The sequence below is a fragment of the Colias eurytheme genome, chromosome 22 (genome assembly GCF_061535395.1).
Source record: "Colias eurytheme isolate Ceu_HAF_F1 chromosome 22, ilColEury1 Martin Lab GWU primary, whole genome shotgun sequence".
In the NCBI taxonomy this organism is placed as follows: Eukaryota; Metazoa; Arthropoda; class Insecta; order Lepidoptera; family Pieridae; genus Colias; species Colias eurytheme.
Genome location: NC_143001.1, coordinates 5,214,400 through 5,239,649, shown reverse-complemented (window position 1 = coordinate 5,239,649; position 25,250 = coordinate 5,214,400). Strand labels below are relative to the sequence as shown.

Genomic DNA, 25,250 nt, shown 5'->3' with positions numbered 1-25,250 from the left:
ATAGTGATATTTTTAAGGCAAGAGTACAAGAAACATAAATGCAAGTTGAAATTGTAGTAAATATTTAACAGATATATAAGTATATGAATAATTATAATTTTAATGTAATATAACTACCGTGTAATTTAAGCGGTCAAGTAAATGTTTACATGTAAATATCAACTAATGACGATTATATCCATTATATCATAATAATTACGTGATTCGCGTAAACTATACAAATACAATAATAAACATATGACAAAAATAATAATCAAACGACAAAAGATGTTCCAAAATGAAAATCAATAACAATTCAAAAACGTTGAATACAAACACATTTAAGATCTTAAAAACAAATTCAAAAAATATATCTCGAGTCCACTCTCGGCAACGATTTTTAATCTGGAAAGCATAGACATGAGAGTGGACCATAAACACACGGATAACAGTTGTTATACACTCGTATTCCCCCATTTCACTTCGCATTCCCTTTTTATATCACTATAGATGTACAACAATTTTGGTCTTATTCTAGGCGATTCGGTTCGAAATTCGTACCTCACACACAGTTTCCAAGTTGGCATCAATCATTACCACAGATTAAGAAACGTCGAATCATTTAATGCTTGAAACCAACCGTAATAATTATAAAAATACTGGTACAATCACAGAGTCGAGAAATACTGCGTGTAAGTTTTGTTTTTTGCAAAGACGCACGACATTTGTATTTTTTGAGCAAACGACTAGTTACATGTTTTTTTTTAATTCTAACGTCATCAGGTAACAAAAATGGCGGGAACTGTAATGTCATGCTCTTTGTTAAGAAATGGCTAAAGTTAGTTAACTCTCCCATTAACCTTAGTTCTTTGATATAAAAATATTTATTTTTCGTCACATTTTGTTAACTAATTTTACCCAAATCTTTTTATTTATAGTTTTTGAACCGAATTCAAGTTGTTTCACAGCCTTTTGTAGTCTTGGTGGTAAGTATTCTCTGTCCTACTTTTTTTACTTTCTTTGGTATGTTAGAAACGAACACATAAATTTTAATTGCAATAAAAGTTTATAACATTTTTTAAAGCTGTAATTGTCAATGTTAGGACAGAGAAAATAACAATAAAAAAGAGGCGGGAATGAAATGATGTCAAGTAAAGCCTATACATATTAAGATGTCATTTTAACAGATAAAATATATTTGTTAAGCGTGATGAGGCTGTTCGATATACAATACATAAATTATGAAAAAAAAATCAGACATTTTTTTTTTTGTTTTTAATTTTTTTTTTAAATCAATTTTATACATAAAATATATTACAATAAAAACGCAAAAACAATCTTATTCTTCTGTAATCGATTATCACAATCAAACAACAAAATATAACGCTCTATTAACACGTTATTGTTTTAAACATAAATGAATATTGAATATATCTTACAGTCTCAACACACGCGAAATTTCGTAACAATAACATTGTTTAGACCTTAGCCTCTCTATTTGTCAGTCTCAGGGAATGTAACTTGGTTAGTCTCTTAGTTGCCTTACAATATATGTTCATCGCATCGAACTATAAACACCGTAAAAAATATTGGAAACAAACCAATTATTCAATTCTTTTTACACATTAGTGAGTCTCTAAATTAAAGTACTTAGTACTAGCTATGTGAAGCGTTATACTTATTTCCGTCTAAGACATAATATCGTTTAGCGACAGCTCAATTCAGATATCGAGGTTATATTATACTTGTATCGTTTTGTACACTATTCGAAGGCATGTACAGTTGGGAATAAGTTAAGATCACAATTTTTGTGCGTGACAACATATATTTTTTTGTATTTTTTTTGTTATAATTCATCGTTTTAGCACCTCGCATTCGTTAGGTAACCGATTCAATGTTACATAGTGTGTTTTCGGGACGGATTTGTCTAGAACGCTGCAAAATAAATGTTCTATTCAAGGTGCTTTGTTTGACAGCGAATTTATGTCTACCAATAAATGCGATTTGCACGACCCGTTTTTTATTAAAATTCTTTTCTATCCCTACTTTCGTTTGAAGTGGCACGTCACCGTATTTGATACAGTCGAGATTTCCTCTTAAAGCTATAGTGTTGATATAAATTATAATATGTATTCGTAATACTTGGTTAGTTTGTGCTTCGAAAGCGCGGGCTCACGCGTCTTTATTTTTATTTATTTCGTTTATATACACAGCCCGGCGATATTGACTAGATGTTTGAGTCTTTCCTACGCCATTCTCCACTGAATAAGATATTTTTATTATTTATGTACAAATTTTTTCGCGATTTTTCAATAAACTATCAAGACGTGTTGTTGATAATTTTGCGATGTGACCGATTAAACTATTTAATTACATTTAATCAGCTGTATCGGTGTTTGACGGTTGGTTTTATTTACTCCTTGTATTTTAACGTATCCCTGTAAAAGTTCTAGAAATTTGTTTTGAATTTGAAAAAGGAATGGGTGTTTTATTTTTTTATTGATTATTTTATTGCCATGATAAAAAATATTAAAATGTTGTCACAGCTGGTCACATACTCGCACTGTTATATTGTCATAGCGTCGATTTGTGCGATCAAACGAATTCTAACAATTTCTCTAAGATATTAACTTGTCCGTAACTACGCGATAAATTCGTGTTTTGTGAGATGCTGCCAGTAAACATATCATTCGGCGTTTCTCAATATTTCCTATACATATTATAGAACACTAATGAAATTATTCGATTTTTAATCTGTATACACAAACTAAAGGTAAGGTCATAGACAAGATTTGGATGAATTTTTTATATGTTGTTATTTTTTATGGAATTGACATAAATTGCGTCTTATTTCGACTACGCTTTACCTACTGTATTGTTTCGATATCTCGTTATTTTCCATTATTATAAGGAATATTTAAAGCTATATACAGGCATGATGTAAACACATCTACATTTTGCGTCTCTAAGTGCTTCGTGAATGCAATGATTATAATCTGTAACGTAATTCTACATACAAATCAGGAACTTTTATTATCTGCGTAAATCAAATATGATCTGTATAATTTGCCGCGTTATTTAAAAAAAAGTTAGGCCTTAAAGTATTGGTTTTAAAACATATCGGTAACCTAATACTCTAATGACGCTTGTAATATATATTATATATTTTTGTTATATTGAAAAAAAAGCTTAACCTTACCCCTACGATAATAAGAATATTCCCATACTATGTTTAAAATATTCAAATGACCTTTTTTACTAACTCAATACTGATTCGCGATAATCTGTATAAATATAAATTTCGTGCAAATCATTTTTTATTAAAGCTCGCGAAATATAAAAAGTTTTTACGTTTCTACAATTTACATCGTGATATATTGATACGTCAATAATTACTAGAACCGTAGTTTATGCCTTTTTTTTAATAGCAAAAGAAAATTTGGGAAATTTTAATGTCTTTTATAAATCAAATGTAATGAACCAAACATATTATTGAACATTTTAAAGAAGTCTTATTTATTAAAGAGCAAGAAAAGATATTCGGTACCACAGTATACTAAGAAAATTAGTGAAAACAGCAAAAAATATAACATTACTAGAAATATGATTACTGAAGACACTTCTACCAAAAGAAAAGTAATTTATATAAATCAATATTAAATATATTTTCAACAAACGTAACAATAACTTAAAATTATAAAAAAAATACTATAATTTTCAAATCTGATAGAAAATAATTTAAAATTCACATATTCGTACCAAAAAGTTATTAAAATATAGGATATTCATATTCAGAACATTTGACACTAGTCATGTTATATTTTTTGCAAAACATGATACATATAAACCTTTCACTCATACATATAAGATTTAGGGCTGATTTTTCAATCCTTGGTTAAAACTTATTCGTCGAATAATGTATAAAACTACCATTTTAAAAACGTAATCTAATTGCCCGTATTTGACAGTTTACGTGGCATTTTAATATTATCGTGTAATACTTTATTGAACGGATAAGTTTTATCCAAGCATTGAAAAATCGGCCCTAAATAAATAGCCAAATATTTTACTGATTAAAAATCATACAATATTCGGCTATTTATTTTAGTATTAATGTTAGAATACGTTCCCGCGTATTAAAATAACCTTTTTGATGACTCTTCACTTGGTGTTTGAGCTAAAATATCTTGTACCTTGTTTAAAACCTGTAAAAAATATAATTTAATAACATAATGCTAAAAATAATTCTAGTTATTTTTCAAGTCATTGAAATAAAATTATTTTCGAAATACAAATAATTCAAAAGCTCGATGGACAAAAATCCGATCCAATAATATAAACGCAAATTTTTTTAATCAATTGTTTTTTTTATGAACCATAGCTTACTGAAAAATAAGTACATATTATAATTCAAATTATCGTTTATAGAATGCAAATATATTTTTTACTGTGATTATTTACATAAGTTCGCTTTTTGCCAATATATAGTAGAAAGAAACAAAATGTCATTATTATTAAAAGAAATAATATATATCTACTCACACAGGAGGTCTAGTAGCTTCGTGTAGAATATAATCTGCTTGAATTTCCGGACTGGCGCCATTTTGTAGCGCCGGATGCAAGTCGGTCATCAAAGATGGCGTCCATCTGAATTCCGTGTGCTTGTTCACTTTCTGAAATATTTAAATCAACAATTGAATATAAATTGATTTATCTATATACATATATAAAACTCAAAGGTGACTGATATAGTGATCTATCAACGCACAGCCCAAACCACTGGACGTATCGGGCTGAAATTTGGCATGCAGGTAGATGTCATAACGTAGGCGTCCCCTAAGAAAGGATTTTAGAAAATTCATCCCCTAAAGGGGTAAAATAGGGGATGAAAACTTATACCATGAAAATTTATCTTATCCACGCAAGCCAAGCGAAGCTGCGGGCAATAGCTAGTTTATAATATGAAAAGAATTTATTTGAGAACTAGATTTACGCCTAGTTCCCATTCCCGTGGGATTTCGGAGATAAAAAATAGACTGTCATATTCTGGGCCTTCAGCTATGTACGAATAGCTGCTACCAAATCTTATTGTAATCTACATACCAAATTTTATTGTAATCGGTTCAGTAGTATATGCGTGAAAGAGTAAAAAACATCCATCAATCCCTTCATCCTCACAAACTTTCGCATTTATAATATTAGTAGGATACATTGAGATATACATATGGAGACGACACCGCCTACATCACATATGTTCCGCTCAACATAAGCCATATGGCGTAACTGCACGCTCATTTTTTATTTGTTTTAAAGTGAAACGCATCAAATATGCCTTCGTGTGTGTTACGATATTGCACAAATAATACAAAAAATACGGAAAAGTGCAAAGGAATAACTTTCATGGGTAAGTACCTAACTAGATAATAATTTTCAAAACTTAGTTAGAGCAAAAAAGTGGCGCACAGATTTTGTTCGTGGTGTCTCCTCCATACGTAGTAATATTATCTCAATGGTAGGATATATTTTTTTTCATTCAAAAAAACATTCACCTTCACAAATTTCGCATCAGGTGCGGGAATGACATCGTGAGTCATCACTCGGACTATATTGTTTGTGCTGTCGTCGTTCTTGAACCGATACTGTCGGTCGTACACCGCTGATATGTCCACTTCGATGAGACTTTTGCGCAAACGGACTATGCCTATGACGTCATACTGCCATATCCAGTATCCTGAAATAACATAAGAAAATGTTTACAAATCAAGAAGCTTATATCTAATACACTGGAGATTGCGCTATGACCATTAACTTGTAACAAGAAAATATGACGTTGAATGACGCCTGTATGTTTTTTTATCTCTTTCACACCTAACTTGGCAAGTTGGTGTGAAAGGGATAAAAAAACATACAGGCGTCATTCAAGGTCATAGTGCAATCTCCAGTGTATTAGATATAAGCTTCGTGGTACAAATAAACATATTATATACCTATAAATATACAGTTACCACGTATATGTATTTAGCTCTAACGTTAAGTTAAGAGAAGGCATAAAAACAAAAGTAAAAGTAATTGCACAAAATGTTCTGACAAATATCTCGCAAATGTTTTAATCATAATAAGTATTACCATGTCAAGTAGAAAACGTAAAAGTGTGAAAATTAGAGCTAACTTCATGATTTATTTTTATCGTGTCAATTTAAATATTTTATTTATTATTTATTTCGAAAGTACTTTACCGCGTGAGTGAAATAACAATAATAACTTTTTACAAATAAAACGAGAAATATCCACTAAGTTTACATTAAACATTTTCGGATAATCTGGGCTTTTTTCCCCCACTTCAATATTTTTATATTGATTTTATTTTTTATATGACTTACCATGTATAACAAGTCGTTTCAAATGGTGGCATTGCCAGCATAATAATATCAACGGGTTTACTGGGCACATGTCGATCTGAAAAGCATAATATTATTGTTTTTATGAATTTCAGCTATTATAGTAAAGTCATTTTAACAGGCAACATTTGACAATTGAACAACGTAACCTTGTTACGACGTACATAAAATAATAGATAGTTTTGTTACAACTGCACAATTGCTTAACTTTTTTCAATTGTGATCACTGATTTTGAATTATTGTATTTAATGACCAATATGAGTAATTTTAATATTTGATTTAATTAATAAACCATTCTGAACATAATAAACTGAATTATTCACCATTTTTAATATCACACGAATGTCTTACTTATTCAACTTATTGATTATTTCTCTTTTGTTTATTTATATACAATCATTAAATCCATTCAGGCTAATATAAAACACTAGCTGTACCCCGCGGCTTTATCCGCATTGCCCACTGTTGGTCTTGATGATATATAGCCCATAGCCTTCCTCGATAAATGGGCTATCTAACACCGAAATAATTTTTGAAATCGGACCAGTAGTTCCTGAGAGAAGCGCTTTCAAACAAACAAACTTTTCAGCTTTATAATATTAAGTATAGATACACCCAAAAATATATATATCACTTACATAAACTCTTGAATTAGGTCTAACAATTCTATCCAAATTTTCGAAAGATTCGAACGGACTATCGACCCAGAGAAATTCTTTCAAAGTCGATTTATACATTCCCACGATGTGGCTTATCAGAGGTATGTATAGCTGAAATTAATATAAATTTAATATTAAAATATTAGTGACTATAATAATAATAAAAAAAAATTGAATTGAGAACCTCCCCCTTTTTTGAAGTCGGTTAAAAAGAACAAAATTTGATGTATAAAACCCCTTATGATAACTTTTCCTTGTGATGTGGCATCAGAAAATATATTTTCTTTTCTTTTCAAAATCTTTGAATTACGTCTTTATAATTTTTAAGTATAAAATGAAATATATCTTACAAGCTTCCGCCCGCGGCTTCGCCCGCGTGATGTTTTGAAAAAAGGTAGCCTATGTTCGTTCTCAGGGTTTAAAGATTGTTTGTGCCAAATTTCATCAAATACGGTTGAGAGGTTTAAGCGGGAAAACGGACGAAAACGAACAGACAGACAGACAGAGTTACTTTCGCATTTATAATATTAGTAGGTAAGTAGGGATTGAGTACATTAAAATAACAGAATATACCATAGTAATAAAATAATGTGTAAATCATACTTACAGCTTTACAGAACATAACTTTTACCGAGGTAAGAATCATGCCCTCCACAAAAACATTTGATATGATATCTTCGAACCTTCTCTGTGATACAGCGATCTGAAAAATATATTTTACTAATATTAATTTATAAATATTTTAAAATAATCATTTAGTTGATTAATATAAACAAGAAATAGAAGTGGTCTTAGGACATATCCCTGTGGCACTCCTTGCGTCACAACCATTTCGGACATATATATTAGGTATTTATTAAGTTTTACTTATATATTTATAGTCCGAAATGCTTTAATACATTTTATTAATTTGTATTACTTTTTTCACAGAAGTAGGATTGTAAAGCTTTGAGATTCCAACTGAAGTAAAAATAAAATGTGATTAACAAAATCAAAGGCAATAAGAAAATCACAATATTAATGCGCACGTTGACGGCAATCACGCGGGCGGCCCGTTCAATGTGTGTATGAGCTCCTAGTAGCATTATAATACTGTGTCCCTTAGACACATAAAAACTTAAAGAATAGAATAAATTCGATCGCTCTGGCGGGTCACGAGTGGCTGAGTTGGTCAGACATCCGCCCCGGAATGGCGCGAAAGGATGCGGGTTCGAGTCCCGCTGAGTGATCGAATTTTTTCTATTCTTTATAAATTTATATTATAATACTAACCAATAGTTTTGACCATGATTTGATTTGACATGACATGCTTCTAGTGTATTATTACGTATACTATACTCACCATTTTTGATGTCTGTAGCTTTTTGTTCTTTTGCTACACTCACAATATTTAAGTGCTCCTAGTACAATTATAATACTTACCAATACTTTTGAATGGGATTTACATGCTTTTAGTGTATAATTTACACGCTATAGTCACAATTTTTGTTGTCTGTATCTTTTCTACTGCCGAAAACAGGGTTTTTTTGTGCTTATTTAGCTTCTTTATGTCTTTTTGCTATACTCACAATATTAACCCGCACGTTGACAGCTATCCTCGGCCAATCAAACCACACTAGGATAAGCGGGCGCTTATTCCCCACGTTCAGTGTGTTTATGTGCTCCTAGTACATTATAATACTTACTAATACTTTTGAATGTGATTTATATGCTTCTAGTGTATTATTTACGTACTATACTCACCATTTTTGGTGTCTGTATCTTTTATACTGCCGGAATAAAGATTATAACTTTTTTTTAGTGTCCGACCGAAACTGGTTTCCAGGCCGAAACCGAAACCGAATAAAAATACTGAACTTTGGTGCATTTTACCTATTATTTTGCCTTAATTAGGGCATAAAATGAAAACACAGTACATATATATTAAATTTGTCTGCGGCCGAAACTTGATTTTTGGCCGAAACTCATCCGAAACCGAAACCGAAACCGAACTTTCGGTCGGACACTACTTTTTTTGTCTTTATGCAATACTCACAATATTAACCCGCACGTTGACAGCTATCCTCGGCCAATCAAACCGCTCGAGTGTTGCCGGTCGCTTGTTGCCCACGTTCAGTGTAAGCAAAGTCAGGAGTGGAATCTGGTCGAGCGTGTGTAGTGTTGCTGCGCTTATTAGCTCGTAGTCTATTGTTACGTACTGGAAATAAATAGATTTAGTTATTGAAGTGAAAACTTCTTTATCGGGGTTGGAAAAAAATTTAGTGTAACATTTTTTCGTTACGCGTGACATTTTTCCGTTACGCGCCATCTTGTTTTTATCCCTACCACGCATGATTGACGTATTTCTGTGAAGTTGCATAATACAGTAAATAATTTTTTGAAAAATAAGGTCATAATAAAGTTTCACTTCTTATGTGTGTACACTAGTACACGCACACATTTTTTTTTTACTAGTTTTCCGCCCAAAGTCAAACGCAAACCCGTAGAGCTCCCGTTCCTGTGGGATTTATAAGATAAAACCTACTATATTACGTCCATTTTCAGGACTAAAACTAATAAAACTTCTTGAAAACTTTGTAGCAAATTTTATCCAAATCTGTTTAGTGGTTTAAACAAAAAGAAGAGACAAACAGACGTTTGCATTTATAATTATAACTAGATTTCCGTCCGCGGCTTCAACCGCGTTTTCATAGAAAAACCTGCGTAGTTCCTGTAGGATTTCCGGGATAAAATACTTTTTATCCTATGTTTTATTCTGGGCCTTAAGCTACCTACATACCAAATTTCATTACATATATTCGGTTCAGTAGTATGTGCGTGAAAGAGTAACAAATATCCATCCATCCATCTAACCAAACAAACTTTCGCATTTATAATATAACTAGATTTCCGCCCGCGGCTTCGCCCGCGTTTTCAAAGGGAAAACCCGCATAGTTCCTGTTCCCGTGGTATTTCCGGGATAAAACCTATCCTATGTGTTAATCCAAGTTACCCTCTATATGTGTGCTAAATTACATAGTAATCGATTCAGTTTTTACGTGAAAGAGTAACAAACATCCATACATCCATACAAACTTTCGCATTTATAATATGTAGTAGTAAAATTATAAATTAAACAAATAAACATACCTTTAGATTGGCAAACATCATTTTCGTCATATTGCACCTAGAGAACACTGTATCGTTGGGCGATGGCGTAAAATTAAACTTGAGCGCGCGTGAATGCTGTTCAACGTGATCGTGCTGGAAAAAACATTTTTTGACATTATTTTTTGTGATTTTTTGGTGTTTTATTTATTCAGTTATTCTTTTTTGATCCAAGAATTTTACAATAAAACTTAACTTTAAACAATTGGCAGACTTATCTCCGTCTCTAATCAGACGGAGAGTCGAAAGAATTTAAAGAAATTTTTTTTTCGTTTCATTTATAGTTTTCAATTTTAATTTGTATATTAGACTAAAAATAATTAATTTAAAACATAATTAATAAATTTTCTAGCTTAATGCATACAAACTTTAAATTTTTAATGTTACACCTATTACATTAAAAGCAGTAACATTAAAAATTTAAGTCTTCAAAAAATCATATACAATTATACAAAACTTACTATATATCTTTCATTGTCACTTTCTGCGTATCCCATCTCGCAGCCAATAAATAGTAGCGACTTTAGGTTTTCTATGTGCTTGAAAATCAGACTTTCTGTTAATATTCTGTAAAATAAAGTGGGTCATAATCAAGTCAAAACATACAAACATACAGGTGAAGATAATAAAATCACGTTAAAAAAAACTATTCTTTAAAGAAAAACAAATGAAATTCATTTATTATTTTAAAAAATACGTGTGGCATTCAGGGACTGCCGCGATAAAGCTATTGCATGCTATGCCTTCAAGCCACACCTCCGTACCCGTCGGAGTGGGGAGCGTGAGGTTTTTTTCGTTACGGAATTTCTGGATTCGGTCCCCGCGCTCAAATTTGTGGATTCGGCCCACGATAGAAGCTATGCAATAGCTTAATTTGTTTGTAGTTTAAATGAAAATAAGCAGTATCAATACCATTCTTAGTTTAAATATCACTATAATTACTGAAATTGATATTTTTGGTTTTATGGCATTCAAATGCTTTATAAATATAAATTTATAAAGAATAGAAAAAATTCGATCCGTCCCGCCTCGTGATCGAATTTTTTTTATTTTTTATAAATTTATATCACTATTTACTTTTCACTAAATTGTGAATTTATGTAACTACGAATATATTATCTTACCTTTTAAGACTAACGGTTGGCACATATTTATTCCTCAGTAAGTAGCTTGGTCCAATAAAAACCAATTCGTTCAGCTGTAGTGTGTCGAAATACCTGAAATAAAAATACAGAATAAGCATAAAACAATAGAAAAATTAAAAACCTACATATTATAATACAAACTCCTTCAACTCGTCTGTCTTTCCGCCAAAATCCACTGCGCTGATTTTCATTCAAAAATAAAAAATAAAGTTTTTGTAAGTATGTATATCATTATTTGTGAAGCTTAAAGTACTAGTAGTTATAAAATGGAAATATTTGTTTTTTGTGTGTAACGAATATGCTCAAAAACTAATTGACCGATTTCAAAAATTATTTTGCCATTAGAAAGCATAATTATTGTAATTATATCCGAAACCAATTTTTTCATAAAAATCTAAGCTTATTGTTTTTAATTTTTCTTCTTGAATTATTTACAATCTAAACTTTTCCATTAATAGCTTCCAAACATATATTTTTATTATAATTTGCAATCCCAACAAAATGTACGTACAATAAAAACAGTTTGATATGCAAGTCTTCATTTATTAACAACTTGCAGCTTAGTCATCGTAATAATGTTATCTTCTTATCTTATATATAAAAATGAATCGCAAAATGTGTTGGTAAGCGCATAACTCGAGAACGGCTGAACCGATTTCGATAATTCTTTTTTTATTATATTCCTTGAAGTACGAGGATGGTTCTTATGTAGAGAAAACGTAAACATGTACCACGGGCGAAGCCGGGGCGGACCGCTAGTACATATATAAAAATGAATCGCAAAATGTATTGGTAAGCGCATAACCCGAGAACGGCTGAACCGATTTCGATAATTCTTTTTTTATTATATTCCTTGAAGTACGAGGATGGTTTTTATGTAGAGAAAACGTAAATATGGACCACGGGCGAAGCCGGGGCGGACCGCTAGTTATACAGGGTGTAATCGTTAAGTGTGCACAGGCGATTTTTCCGTAAGTATTACAGATAACAAAAAACTTTAAACCGATATCGAAAGTACTTAACCTAATGAGTAAAATGGCCGTAATAAATTTTTAAAAATAAATCGAGAAATATCAAAAAAATTATCTTTAAACCCTCCCATACATTAAGTATGAAATATGAATATCCCATATACATTTAATATGAAAGATTTTAGCTTTCTTTTTCTTTTTTTGGTTTTCTGCTTTAATTACTTCGCAAATCTGAAGTGACATTTTCCACGTTTTTCCGGACATTTTCACGTATTTTCCGGATATTATCCGGGAATTTTCCGGACATTTTCCGGACATTTCCCAGGCATTTTCCGGGGATATTCCAGGCATTACCATGCATTTTCCGGACATTTTCACGCATATTCCGGGTATTTTCCAGATATTTACCAGGCATTTTCCGGACATTTCCCTGACAAAGCCTGTAAATATCCGGAAAATGCGTGAAAATATCCGGAAAATGCGTGAAAATGTCCGGAAAATATCCGGAAAATGCGTGAAAATTTCCGGGAGAAGCGTGGAAAATGCTCGGAAAATCCCCGGAAAATGCCTGGGAAATTCCCGGAAAATAACCGGAAAATGTCTGGAAAATATCCGGAAAATGCGTGAAAATATCCGGAAAATGCGTGAAAATGTCCGGAAAATATCCGGAAAATGCGTGAAAATATCCGGAAAATGCGTGAAAATATCCGGAAAATGCGTGAAAATGTCCGGAAAATATCCGGAAAATGCGTGAAAATATCCGGAAAATGCGTGAAAATGTCCGGGAGAAGCGTGGAAAATGCTCGGAAAATCCTCGGAAAATGCCTTGGAAATTCCCGGAAAATACCCGGATAATGCCTGGAAAATGTCTGGAAAATATCCGGAAAATGCCTGAGAAATGTCCGGAAAATGTCTGGGAAATGCGTGGAAAATCCCCGGAAAATGCCAGCGAAATGCTCGGAAAATCCCCGGAAAATATCCGGAAAATGCGTGAAAATGTCCGGAAAAAGCGTGGAAAATGCCACTTCAAATTTGCGAAGTAATTAAAGCAGAAAACCAAAAAAGAAAAAGAAAGCTAAAATCTTTCATATTAAATGTATAATATGGGATATTCAATATTCATATTTCATACTTAATGTATGGGAGGGTTTAAAGGTAATTTTTTTGATATTTCTCGATTTATTTTTAAAAATTTATAACGGCCATTTTACTCATTAGGTTAAGTACTTTCGATATCAGTTTAAAGTTTTTTGTTATCTGTAATACTTACGGAAAAATCGCCTGTGCACACTTAACGATTACACCCTGTATATAAAAATGAATCGCAAAATGTGTTGGTAAGCGCATAACTCGAGAACGTCTGAACCGATTTCGATAATTCTCTTTTTATTATATCCCTTAAAGTACGAGGATGGTTCTTATGTAGAGAAAACGTAAACATGTACCACGGGCGAAGCCGGGGCGGACCGCTAGTTATAAATAAATATTGTACATACCGAGGCTTATACTAGTTAACAGTTCTTTGTTTAGTCTATCATAATCATGCATGTCATATTTCCGTTTCCAGTATCGATAATCATCCTAAACAAACGCGTCCTTATAAAAGAAATACAAACAAAGTCTGTTTGTTTGCATTTCTTACGGTGCATTTAGATCAGACTAGCGAATGCTCATTCTATGTCAAATTATTTTAGCGTAAACAGGCGTAGAGGATTCGCAGGTTGTTCTTATTGCGTTCGAAAAGATTCTATGGTATGTTCTAATACTGAACAACACTGAATACGAGTTTTCGTTTACACTAAAAGATCACGAAAGAATGCTCTTGCTTTAGCTCTAGCTCTATGTTCGTTTGGTCTAAATACACCGTTTCACAAATCACATCGCAACGTAGCGATTTTTGTGGAGACAGTAAGGACGCTACAGTAACGTAGGCTTTTACGACGTTGAAACATTTCGTTCCTATGGGAATTTCCTTTGAGTACGCAGGCATAGCCGCGGGTGCAAAGCTAGTTAGCTATATGTTAATTACTAATACAATAAATTGTTTTCGTATTAATACACTTGGGCTAAATAAACTTTACAACTGTTCTCACTCCAGGAGCAAAGTTAAGAAATATTATCCTGGAAGCCTCATTATTTGACCAGAACAAACATTTTTTATATCAAATCGCAATATTTATCAAGTAATTCCAATAAATTAATTCTAAAATTTGTAATTTCAACTTTGTTACCTCTAATAAACACGCTAAGTATATCATAGGTAGCTTGTGTACATAAAACATCGTATAGATGCTTTGTATTTGAACCCTAACCTTTAGCATGAAATCAATTATTATTTAGCATTATTTGCTCTGAAAATAGAACTCAACAAAACATTAAATACAATAACAGTCGAGAAATCAGACCGTGACCTTTGAAGTTTTAAACGTGTTTTTCCTTTTTCTTCTATCGTATTGTTAGGACTCCACGTGAAACATTGTAACTAAGTTTTCTGGAGATTTAATGGGCTTCGTCTCGACATTTGACATTTTAATAAATCACCCACGCGTTTTCCAAACGAAAATCTTTTTGCAATGCTCCTTGTTGTGGCTAGGGGCTTCTTGAAAATTTAAGTACACCCAAATGAAAATTACTATATCAGATTTTTAGATTGTAAATTAAGTATTGCAATTTATATTGTAGGTCCTATACCTATACCCACTGAAAGAATCGAATTATGTATGTGTCCGTATAACATAAACGTTTAACGTTAAAAAAATTACTGCTTTCCTAGTTTATTTTATTTTATTTGCTACACAAACACAAATAACAATAATATGGGTACGACAGTTATTTAACTTTAAACCCTAATGACTAATTATTGTTATTGATGTATAAAGTGCAGTCGAAGATTTACCTGATTAGTTTACCTAATTAGTTTTTTTTTTATATTTAGATCCAAATGTGGAATAGTTAAACGTTTAAAACATTGGCCATTATCGTGGTTTATTATAATTACTATCTACTTATCAGAGTCTGAAGTTCTTGTAAGCTAATAAATAGTTACATACAACTGTTTTACGTATTACGGTATTACGTAGTATGAGTAAATACTGTGGTATCTTATTCTCCATACTTATATGATCCACTAGCTTTCCACCCGCGGCATCGCCCGCGCAGTCAAAGAAAATCCCGCATAGTTCCTGTTCCCGTGGGATTTACGGGATAAAACCTATCCTATGTCCTTTCTCGGGTATCAAAATATCTCTATACCAAATTTCATGCAAATTGGTTCAGTAGTTAAGGCGTGATTGAGTAACAGACAGACAGACAGAGTTATTTTCGCATTTATAATATTAGTATGGATACTTATATCTTCTATAATATAAAAATGAATCGCAAAATGTGTTGGTAAGCGCATAACTCGAGAACGGCTGAACCGATTTCGATAATTCTTTTTTTATTATATTCCTTGAAGTACGAGGATGGTTCTTATGTAGAGAAAACGTAAATATGTACCACGGGCGAAGCCGGGGCGGACCGCTAGTTTTTCATAAAATAGCATTCCAGTTATGAATACTATTTGAAAAAAAAAAAAAAATCAATCGAAAGGCGGAATTCGAATTTCTTTTTTTTTACTTTTTTTGATGCCTTAGTTGCTGTTCATATGGGTATAGAGAAAAGCAGTCGCGAAAGGCATTAAAATGCAAAAAATATACGTTGGAAGAAGATGAACTTGGCCTATAGTAAAATGTATTCATGAAAATAAAATCACTAGTTCTACATGCTATATTCAATAAGGGGAAGTAAAAAGTATTACATATCAGTTTAATTTAAACATAATATTATGAATGGTCGACCAATTGGGTGCCGTTGATACATTTAGATCTACCCTCCATATGACTCATAAGCAAAGTATTTAGATGTTATTCTGTTTTTTGATGTATCGACAATAGCCTTATTACATTTATATAATGTGTTTAGTATTAAACGCCAATTACAACAAGTCGATTTTATTCAATCTATTAACAACACGATTATGAAACAAATACGATTAAACGTAACAGTGTCGTTACGACATAATACACTTATCTACTTTCTACATCAGTAAATTTAGCATACATTTAACATACGAATATATGTGCATATGTATAGTAAACTTGGGAAATGGATGTTAAGGTGGGTCCACATTTGTCAAGTAATCGTAACCGGATCAGCCCCCCTAGTCAAGTGGCTTTCTGTTAGCGTAGCGTTCAATAGAATAGACATAGATAGAATAGAGATATGTATGAGATTGACGTAACCTGTAGATAAACGTATCTACAGCTTACGTCAATCTCATACATTCGTAGTCTATTCTATTGAACGCTACGCTAACAGAAAGCCACTTGACTAGGGGGGCTGGCATATCGTATCGAGTATGCGTATCCTAAGTGTGGACGCCCATTTTGACCATATTGTATCTTACGACATTACATTATTATTATAGTATTTACGACATGTAAGTAATAAGTATACGAGGTTAATAGCGGGGTGTATCAAAATACGAAGTGTATCATGATAGAGATCATTTTGCGTCCACACTAGCCAACATGATACGCAAAAATGATCAAGTGTGGTCCCACCTTTACACGATACGAATTATTTAAAACTGGGTCGTATTGTACTGGCAAGTGAGGTTGAATTATTAAAAGGCTTTTCAGAAACTGTGGTCCAAATCGATGCAATTACGGATGCCAACTTGACAACTTCCTCTGAATATTACATCGTAAAGAGCATTGTATATGTCCAACTTAATCGAATTGTGTGGTTACACTATAATTTACTAGCTTTCCGCCCGCGGCCGCAACTTCGCTCGCTTTGTCTAAAACCTAACAAATTACATAATACTAGCTTTCCGCCTGCGGCTTCGCCCGCGTTTTCAAAAAAAACCCGCATAGTTCCCGTTCCCGTGGGATTTCCGGGATAAAACCTAGCCTATGTCACTCAGAAATGATGTAGCTTTCCAACAGTGAAAGAATTTTTCAAATCTGCCAAGTAGTTTCGGAGCCTATTCAATTCATACAAACAAACAAACAAACAAAAAATCAAACCTTTCCTCTTTATAATATTTGTATAGATGTATAGAAAACCTTCCTCTTGAATAACTCTATTAAAAACTGCATAAATATCCGTTGTATAGTTTTAAAGATCTAAGCATACGCGGGAAGCGACTTTGCTAACTTTGTAGTGATGCTACTTCGGCGAGATAAATATTAATAAAGAAAAGCATGTTTTCTTACGAAATTGTAGATCTACCCTCTTTTCTTTTGATATGATGAAGTCAATAGTCATCTACATAACAAATAGTGACAACCCTTAATTAATTTCTTTCATTATTAATTAATCTTAAAGTTCTCACTGTGGCAGGATATATTCCATGAAGGTCTCCAATTTCTCCTCTGTGTCGTTGATGTATATGTGCACTCTTCGTACATGTTTTTTGAACAATGACGTCACGAACGCGCTCTTTTCCAGATGTTTCACGCTTAACTTTAACAATTCCCTGTAATAGAAGAAATGCTGTAGTTTTGCTTAAGAAGCTTTTCCTTCTCTTTATTTGTGACTTAGCAGTACATACTTTAATATTTAATTAATCAAAATAATTATATAAAGATATTATGTGGAGTGAGCTGAAACTGGTTTATATTTTTTTTAATAGGGCCGATTTTTCAATCCATGGTTAAAACTTATCCGCCCAATAAAGTATTACACGATAATATTAAAATGTCACCCATAAACTGTCAAAGACGGGCAAAGAATACATTTTTGAAATGGTAGTTTAATACGTTATTCAACGAATAAGTATTAACCAAGGATTGAAAAATCAGCCCTGTGTAACAAAATGCTGCAAAATGAAAAGGCGCATTACAAAAATTGTTTTTTTTTTTCGACTGTTAATCAATTAAACATAGTTAGAACTTAGAAATGTTATTGTATTGTCCAACATGTTTATTTGCTTCTTTGAATTGATATAACTCAAAAACTACTGCACACATTTTATAACTCAAAAATTACTGCACACATTTTTTACCATAGAACATACATATTTCATACTCATACTTTCTCTTACTTGTATATAAAATTTATATTTTTTACAAAGCTAGTTAATGTTAAAGTTAAGTACTGTAAACTAGTAAATGCTAGTACAACTTACTTCTTTCCCTCATACACCAAGATGGAAGACCGCCAATGTTTGCAGGTCGTCGTCGCGGCAAGAGCGTCTTTCAAACTGAGGTTTTCCAGCACCGACCGCAAGGGCAGTATTGGTAGGCTGCCCCATCCTACTGACATCTGTTAATGCAAGATGTATTTCAGTACTAGATTTCAAGCATTCTAGATTACCCGCATGTTCAAAGAAAACCCGCATGTTCAAAGAAAAACCCACATGTTCAAAGAAAAACCCGCATGTTCAAAGAAAAACCCGCATGTTCAAAGAAAAACCCGCATGCTCAAAGAAAAACCTGCATGGTTCCCGTTCCTGTGGGATTTCTGGGATAAAAAGCAGCCTATATCTTATTTTGGATCCTCAGTTACCTACATACGAAATTTCATTGTAATCGGTTCAGTAGTATTTGCGTGAAAGAGTAACGAACATCTATCCTCACAAACTTTCGCATTTATATTATTAGGAGGATGCTGTCTATTTACTTTTCCTAACATTGATCAGGTGTATGATGTGATTCGAACAAGCTGAGGCCCTATTTCTGTGTAGTTTATATAGTTTATAAATAAACCGAATCTAACCTAACCTTTAACTGAATGTTCAATTTATAATTTAAGTTTTTCATTGATAGATTATGAATGACCAAATAATGCATTTTTTTGTAAGCAGTACTACACAATATTATGTCAACAATAATCTGTTCTATCAAATCATAATTGATTACTGATTACATAAGGCTGTTTCCTACACTATATACTTACAAAATACTATTACATATACCAAATATAGATTTAAAATCTAATAAGAAAATGAAAAATTAATAACTAACTGATTTGACTGTTTCGAGAAACTGTAATGCAAAGAATGACAAATTGTTTTAGGGTCGATTTTTCAATCCATGGTTAAAACTTATTCGCCCAATAAAGTATTACACGATAACATTAAAATGTTACCCGTAAACTGTCAAATACAGGAAAAGAATACATTTTTGAAATGGTAGTTTAATACGTTATTCGATGAATAAGTATTAACCAAGGATTGAAAAATCAGCCTTTAAATGAATATGTGAATATTATTAATATGTCACATAAGAAGTTGATTGTGACTGAAGGGTCTGGCATAAAAAATTGTATAGGTGAGCAGTATCCATATATGTCTAGGAAATATTAAATATGGTAGGGTCCGCCTAAAGCAAAGGGGGCGCAAAGTAAGGACTTAGAAAATTTTTGACCAAAGTGAAAAAAAATTTGTTTTTGCGCGTCGACGGAGCCCCGCGAAGCGGGGCTCCTATTTCTGTGTAGTTTTTTTTTTAAGAAACCTAACCTAACCTAACCTAATGAAAACCATCAATCTTTGAGGGCGAATATCTCGGCCATTTTACTTTAGTCCAACCTGTATGGTATATATGCTAAATTTGCAATTCTAAATCTATACTTATAATAAATCTGTAGAGAGGCCAATTCTGTACATGAAATATATTTAAAAAAAAACTATGAAGGGGTGATAAGGGATCGCTACTGATGCCAAAAATGCAATCAGTAAAATTTTTGTCTGTCTGTCTGTCTGTCTGTCTGTCTGTCTGTCTGTCTGTATATTCGTTATAGAAACAAAAACTACACGACGGATTTTAACCAAATTTGGCACAATTATTCTTCATACTCCTGGGCAGGTTATAGTAAAAGAATCATGTAAATCGGTGTAGAAACACCAAAGTTATACATGAAATACGCTATAAGTCATCGCGCGTGAATACAGAATCATGCCATAAGGATTATTTTTGTGTATCAGTTGCCGCGTTCGACGCGCTTCGCGGCGGGAGCTATAAAAAGGCGGCGGGTCTGCACCCGTTTCGCGTTGTCATGGCATCACGTGTGAACGGCTGAACCGATTTCGATAATTCTTTTCTATTATATTCCTTGAAGTACGAGGATGGTTTTTATGTAGAGAAAACGTAAATATGTACCACGGGCGAAGCCGGGGCGGACCGCTAGTTTTATAATAAAACTCTGATGACCTTATGTATGTTATATGTTAAAACAGTATTAAAGCAAAAAAAAAACATAACTAAATGCCAATGCATACCAATCCTAAAGATATTTCCTTTTACTTTTTACTCTTGTTCTTTTTATATTCATGCAAGTAAATATTAATTAGAATATATTTTCAACACAACATGCAAGGTTTCATAAAACGACACTTGTTTATGACAATTATAAAAAGTAATATTGCCTTGAATAAATAAAATTATAATAGATATGTAAATATAATTGGCACATTAAATGATCATAAATGGTTTTGTGTTTAAGTATCTTGATTCCTTATTCACACATAATTATATAGATTTTTTTTAACAAATTTACTATTAATTTCTTATACTTATTAATGAGAATGAAACTTTTCCATAATTATATATCGTAAGCAAAACCATGACCTTCATTACTGTGTCCGATTGTCACAATTACGATTCACTTCATGGCACGCCCGACGTGTGCGTTGAGCAAATAAAAACAAGTGACGACAAACTCAGCTGTAAACCAAAGCTATGACGATGTAAAGTTATAAACAGACGTTCGAATTTGGTACGGACCGCACCGTGACCTTGGTGCGCTCCGGACCATATTCGATCGTGTGTACAGTGGTCCGCCGGACATAATTATTATTATTGACGGTACGGTTGGTTCGATGGTTTTTTCATCCGAACTTGGTGCGGACCGTACCAAATTCGCGCGTGTGGACGGGCGATCGCACCGGACAGCGCATTAGTCATAGACTATATACTTATTACAGCTTTAGTCATGGGCGTAGCCACGGTGGGGCAGGGTGGGGCGCTTGCCCCACCCTGGCTCTGGACCTGGAAGGTACCTAACCAAATTCAAAAAACTAAATTATCTAGGTACTAACTATATACTTAATATTTGTAAGAAATTCACAATCAAAAGTCGTCAGTCGACATAAAAATGCGATCAAAACAAAAAGCTAGTACGATTTATCTTATGCGTACACAAACGCAATCTTTTTCTCCGATTTTTCGGAAACTGTCTACTTTAGGGCAAAAATTGTTACGACTTTTTTGTAGAGAATTAAATTTCGCATCTTTTTCACCATGTAAACTTTTTTGTAAAACGTACCGTTTTCGATTTATGGCCTATTTAATGAACCGGTTTATCGTTTTTGGCTAATAACTCTTAAAATATTTGATTTATCAATAACTAGCGACCCGCCCCGGCTTCGCACGGGTGCAATGCTGATACTAAATACACTACAGAAAAATTGTGAACGTTGTATAGGTATAAAAATATAGCGGCCCGCTCCGGCATCGCACCGGGTATAAAATACCTACATAGCCGGGCGGCCGCAAACGCTACGTCCCGCAATTTTTAAATCTGTAATATCTTCGAAAATATTCACTTAAATCATACGGTGTAAAGGGCCATATAGATCTATATTAAATGAACAATGTATCCATGGTATTTAATTGGTTAAGGATTAATGCTGTATTGGTTAAAATCGCTTCGAAAATTAGCCATTATTTGTCGTAAAAAGTAAATGACAAAAAAAAGTTATTGTGGGTTATCCATAAGAGATAGACATATACCATCGCGGACTTTTCTGTAGACCTTTTCAATGTGTATAATACTGAGTACATTATTTTGATAAAACTCGTAGGGTTCAGCCTGCGTTTGCAATGTAAGCGGAATAAATGTAATTTTTTACGACATCACATTAGAAACCTCAAAAATAACAGTACTTCTCCACTACTTAATAGATCTTATTATACATATAAACCTTCCTCTTGAATCACTCTATCTATTAAAAAAAACCGCATCAAAATCCATTGCGTAGTTTCAAAGATTTAAGCGTACAAAGGGACATAGGGACATAGGGACAGGGAAAGCGACTTTGTTTTATACTATGTAGTGATGATAGTGAAATGCATCTATTCATTTTTAAGAGCACTTTAGTATGATTTTTTTTCTAATGCCCGTACTTTTTGAGTTATAGAACGTTTAATGTTGGACTACTCGGCGTTTAATCGAAAATTTCAAGGTATGGATAGTATATAATGGTACAAATTCAACAAACTAAAAAAAATATGTGCTGTAGTGCTTAAAAATTTATAGGTAAGTAGTTTATTTCGGCCGCCCGCGGCAAGCATTAAACGTTTTATACTCAAAAAATATGGGCAATGGAAAACATTCAGTTATAAGAAAAAGTTTACAAGGTAGAAAAGATACGAAATTTTACTCTCTACAAAAAAGGTCACATTAATAACTTTTGCCCCAAAGTGGATACTTAGTTTTTGAGATATTGGCCAAAAACTTTTTAAACTATATTTCATTTCTATATTCAACTATAATTAATAAATCAAATTATTGAATCAAAATCAAAAATATATATTCAGTAACAAATATGTTTACAATTATATCAGTCATTGAGACATCCTTTCCTGTATTGCTTAAAACATTATCGAATACTCAAATCTAAGGTCCCTTGAAGCAAAAAAAAAATGAAAAATCCATCTACTAGGCAAAGCAATAAAAAAAAATACAGCCGCTTTTGCTAAAAAAAATTCAAAAATCGAAAGGGTCCCATGGAACAAAACCGGAAAGTACCCTGTAGGTTATGATTCCCTTGCGAAAGTCGCAATTTGCGAAAATTTACAGCATAATACAGGCTGTATCTTTTATTTGCGTTGGTTTATAAGTTTGATTTTTTTCACAGCTTCAACGGACGGTAGACATTAGTATTTAATATTAATTTCAGCTTCATATCTCTACGCGTTCCTGAGAAAAAAGCTTAAAGATAAACAGGCAGACAGACGGACAACAAAGTGATCTTATAAGGGTTCCGTTTTTTCTTTTTGAGGTTTGGAACCCTAAAATTTAACCGGGATAAGACCTCGGGTACTGTTACATATTATTTTATATGATTGCCCCACCCCGAGCCCATGGCTAGCTACGCCCATGGCTTTAGTCATAGTTCTACCGCCAAACAAAACGGACGTCGGTCGATCGTTATCAATGGCGATGGCGTCGGATGACGTGGCTAATACTGAAAAAAGATTAATAATATAAATTTTAGAACTCTACAAAGATTTATGATATGACTGCATATGTCTGAATGAATCCCTGTCTTTTAAATATAATTTTGCCCATTCTTTTCTCTTCGTTTTCTTCTTTTCAATGGTTGTAACTTGTACTTGTACTTGTAACAAAAGAAGCCTTGAACTGAGGTCTAAATGTGAAAAAAATACAACATTCTAACCACGAATTTATTACGAGAAATAGATTTTCAAGGAATTCGGTTTGACTTTTAATGAGATTACTATGATCAATGCTCGAAATATTCACAAAAAAAGGAGATTAATTTGTATTAATTTGATATTATTGAATTGTCTTATAAATCTAAGATATTTTTTTTGTTCAGTTAATTTATTACATATAAAGATTATGTACCTACATATAATAATATATTGAAATATCGACTATAACTAACGACTAAAACATAAACAAAAACTTGGTAATAGATAGATGATATATATAATTTTGTTTACTAGGGACAACCCTGACATTGTTTGAAAATCTATATCTCGTAATAACTTCGTGGCTAGAATGTGGTATTTTTGTCACATGTAGAACTCAGTTCAAGGTTTCTTTTGGTACTAAACAGAGCTTCTACTAACGCCTGCATATAATATAAAAAAATAAAAACGAAAATCAGTAAAAATTACAATACTTTCGCCTCTATCGACAATATCGAAAATTTCAAAAAGGGATAATTTGCGCCTTTAATCACTTCATATATTAGCAACGTAATAAATTATCTAGTCACTAGTGTATCTATTTTTTTATACGAATTTATTTAGCTCAGTCGGCCGCGAAAATTCCAATATTTTAAATGTTTTTTAAAAATCGTAAATTTAATCATAATTTTTAAACAAAGAATATTTTCTTTGTGCGGCAATGCCTGGACGGATAGCCGAAACCAATTGAATATTGAAACTGTAAAGGCGAAGCTGCAAATTAATTAAATGTAATTTTAAATTATCGTGCAAAGATTTTTATACATTCGCTTTAGAAAATGAAGAGCTATTAAAAGCTGTTTCTTCCAACAGCAAATATAAATGCCAAAAATAAATTTTCTCTATTTAACATTGCTGTTTTAATTATCTCCCGTAAAAAATAACTAAAACTCGTATTTTTGATGCTGTTAACCCTTAAATCCTGGCATCTTAAATACTGGCAACCCTAGGTGCGGTGCGGTCGTGTGGCGAGTCGATCGCACCGCACGAGTACGGTGGTCCGGTCGCACCAGTTCGAACGTCTGTTTATAATATAACAGCTGTTTGCGAGAAAGTAGGCTAAATAATATGGATTTCCGAAACTGCGCAAAACCCAGAAAACGACTCCCAAATATCGAAAAAAGAAAGTTTCTAAGCGTATTTAATACTTAAATTTATACGGGTATTATTTATTAAAAAGTTGAATGATTTTACACATTTATTTCGCACAAACAAAGAAAGGTCATTTAAATACCAATACGCACCTTCAGTTGTGTATCGTTTTCACCTCTGTAGAGTAATAATTGATTCTATTGTAGCTTTTATTTAAAAAAACTTCGTATGACACTTATTATAAACCGAATAATAAAATTGTGAAGTTACACGTCCATTATCACTTTAATTATCGCGCAAAATAATGAAAGAATGGAAAACGGGTGAATACTGAATCGCTTGAGTACATAACGAAGATTGTCAAACGTCAAC

General features: G+C 32.7%; 1 protein-coding gene across 1 annotated transcript; it reads right to left on the bottom strand.

Annotated features, from left to right (window-relative positions):
- Positions 1-914: 914 nt before the first annotated feature.
- On the bottom strand, positions 915-25,201 carry LOC149898677 (uncharacterized). The gene is made up of 13 exons (XM_090114874.1): positions 25,031-25,201; positions 18,476-18,612; positions 17,681-17,824; positions 11,309-11,401; positions 10,646-10,751; positions 10,167-10,280; positions 9,073-9,234; positions 7,645-7,740; positions 7,017-7,148; positions 6,360-6,435; positions 5,529-5,710; positions 4,522-4,652; positions 915-4,184 (listed from the first exon to the last, which is right to left on the bottom strand). The coding sequence occupies exons 2-13, from the start codon at positions 18,610-18,612 to the stop codon at positions 4,178-4,180; spliced, it is 1,380 nt and encodes a 459-aa protein (XP_089971000.1). The 5' UTR covers positions 25,031-25,201; the 3' UTR covers positions 915-4,177.
- Positions 25,202-25,250: the final 49 nt, after the last annotated feature.